At 43.4% G+C, this 1882-nt stretch overlaps 1 protein-coding gene across 1 annotated transcript; it reads right to left on the bottom strand.

Moving 5' to 3' along the window:
* Positions 1-112: 112 nt before the first annotated feature.
* Positions 113-796, bottom strand: Tsp_08911 (hypothetical protein). The gene is made up of 3 exons (XM_003382005.1): positions 743-796; positions 383-716; positions 113-222 (listed from the first exon to the last, which is right to left on the bottom strand). Exons 1-3 carry the CDS (start codon positions 794-796, stop codon positions 113-115), a joined length of 498 nt encoding a protein of 165 aa, XP_003382053.1.
* Between the last annotated feature and the right edge of the window lie 1086 nt (positions 797-1882).

Consider the following 1882-nt stretch of genomic DNA (forward strand, 5'->3'; position numbering starts at 1 on the left):
AACGACTTTGCGGCCCAAAAAAATTGCGCGCTCAACGACCAATAAGAGTAGAGTGGGACAGGGTTGGCCCATCCCCCTCCAAAATTCTTTCGTAACAGCAGTATTGCTATCCTCATTGGACAGAAAGAAATGTAGAAATGCTAGCCAATGATTCCATTGGCATGGATTGAGGGTAAGCAAAGACTTTTGTATGTGGTGTACATGCTGTGATTATTATCAGGCCTGAAAAGATGAAACTGCAGCCAGCGGCGGGGCAGAATAGACGTGAAACACTTTAAAAACAGAAGTACTGCACAGTTTAAATGGTATACATTTTTATCGAATAAAGTGGTCAATTTCTAGGATAGGTCGTTTTCTGTAATAGTAAAGAAGGGCAGGAAACCTTGAACAGGCTTGATTAACAAAAGTGAGGACATTGTCACGCTTATTGCATTATTTCCTGTTCTCCCAACACACGGTCTGTCCCCGGCATACTGAACAACTGGCCGAATAAGTTGGCGAGTTTTGACGTTGGACAACGCCCCGGACTGATGCTGCTGCGCGTCACGTCCATGCGCTGGATGCTCCAGGAGATGGATGGTCGCAACGCAAAATTTTTCACGATTACGACAGAGATTGCAATTGAAAAATGCATAATGATGCCTGATGATGACCAGACAGAATGAGACACGGAAAAAGCAATCAACTACACAAGAAAGATCAATTGCAAAGCATATCTAGAATAAAAAATTTTTAAGTAAACATCTTTTTCGAGACAGGCGACTACGAAACCGTCTAGAAATTGTATGGCAGTCATAACATGGCGAGAGCAAAATACTCGCCAAAGGGAAAATCAGATGAACAGTATAAGACAACAGAATAAACACAATCGAGTAAAAGAAGAAAGAATTCCGTAAATTATATATAGCAAGCTAGAAAGCGAAAATTCATTCTGAACCTTTTCATTGTTGTTGTACAAAGAGGTGACCAAATTTTTCAGTTAATAAATGTATTTAATATTTGTTCTTCATATATATGGCAATGAACATTTTGTGTCCAAACTCATCTTCATAAATTATGTTTAAATAAGTTATGTAATAATTAATCTAATATCTCGAGGTGAGATTGTTTTCTTTGGTGAAACGAGATGTGTTCTATTTTATGCCAGTGGAATTATATCAGCGGTGGATTGCGTTTCCTTCATAGTGCGATCTATATCCTTCCTGTCGTTACTGTCTGATATCTCTGATAATCTTTAGTGAATCTTCAGTGCAGGCGTTGCAATTTATACTTGACATATCAGTTCATTTACATTCACAAATTACTGTTCCGTACGGAACGTCACCGACCCCGTCGGCGTGACCCCACCCGCACTGATGGTGCCCAACGGTCGCGGACGGAGGAAGAGCAATACCCGCGCACCGTTGGACAGATCGTTATCTCGGCTTTGGCGGCCCCGGTACGGGGTCGGAAAGACCCCTGTGCTGACGTTGACGGATGACCGTTGCGCGCCTGACGGCGGCTGTTTACGCCATTGCGCCAGTTGTGCGTCAATAAAGTATTTGAAGAAGCCGCCAGATGGACGAGCACGCCAAATGACCATCGCTAGATCCAAGAGGCCGAAAGCATAACAGCTAAACCGGAAGTCGACGGTGATTTAGATCAGCTCCATAGATAGCCAGCTCCCTGCTTTGAGTGAGCAGCTCATTGGCTGCCCGAGCTCTATATATTTGGCTACAAACGCGCGCCGAAAAAGATAATCCGGTGGAAGTTGCCGAAGTTAGTCGAACTCATTGTTTTGCGTAACCATCGATTCTCGTGCTGTCTTTTGGTCCTGTTGTATCTATTGATTATCCGTTCGCTCCTGTCGACGGAGTACGTCCATCTGATTATTCGTAGTCGA

The sequence above is a fragment of the Trichinella spiralis genome (genome assembly GCF_000181795.1).
Source record: "Trichinella spiralis strain ISS 195 chromosome Unknown Scfld1, whole genome shotgun sequence".
Taxonomy (NCBI): Eukaryota; Metazoa; Nematoda; class Enoplea; order Trichinellida; family Trichinellidae; genus Trichinella; species Trichinella spiralis.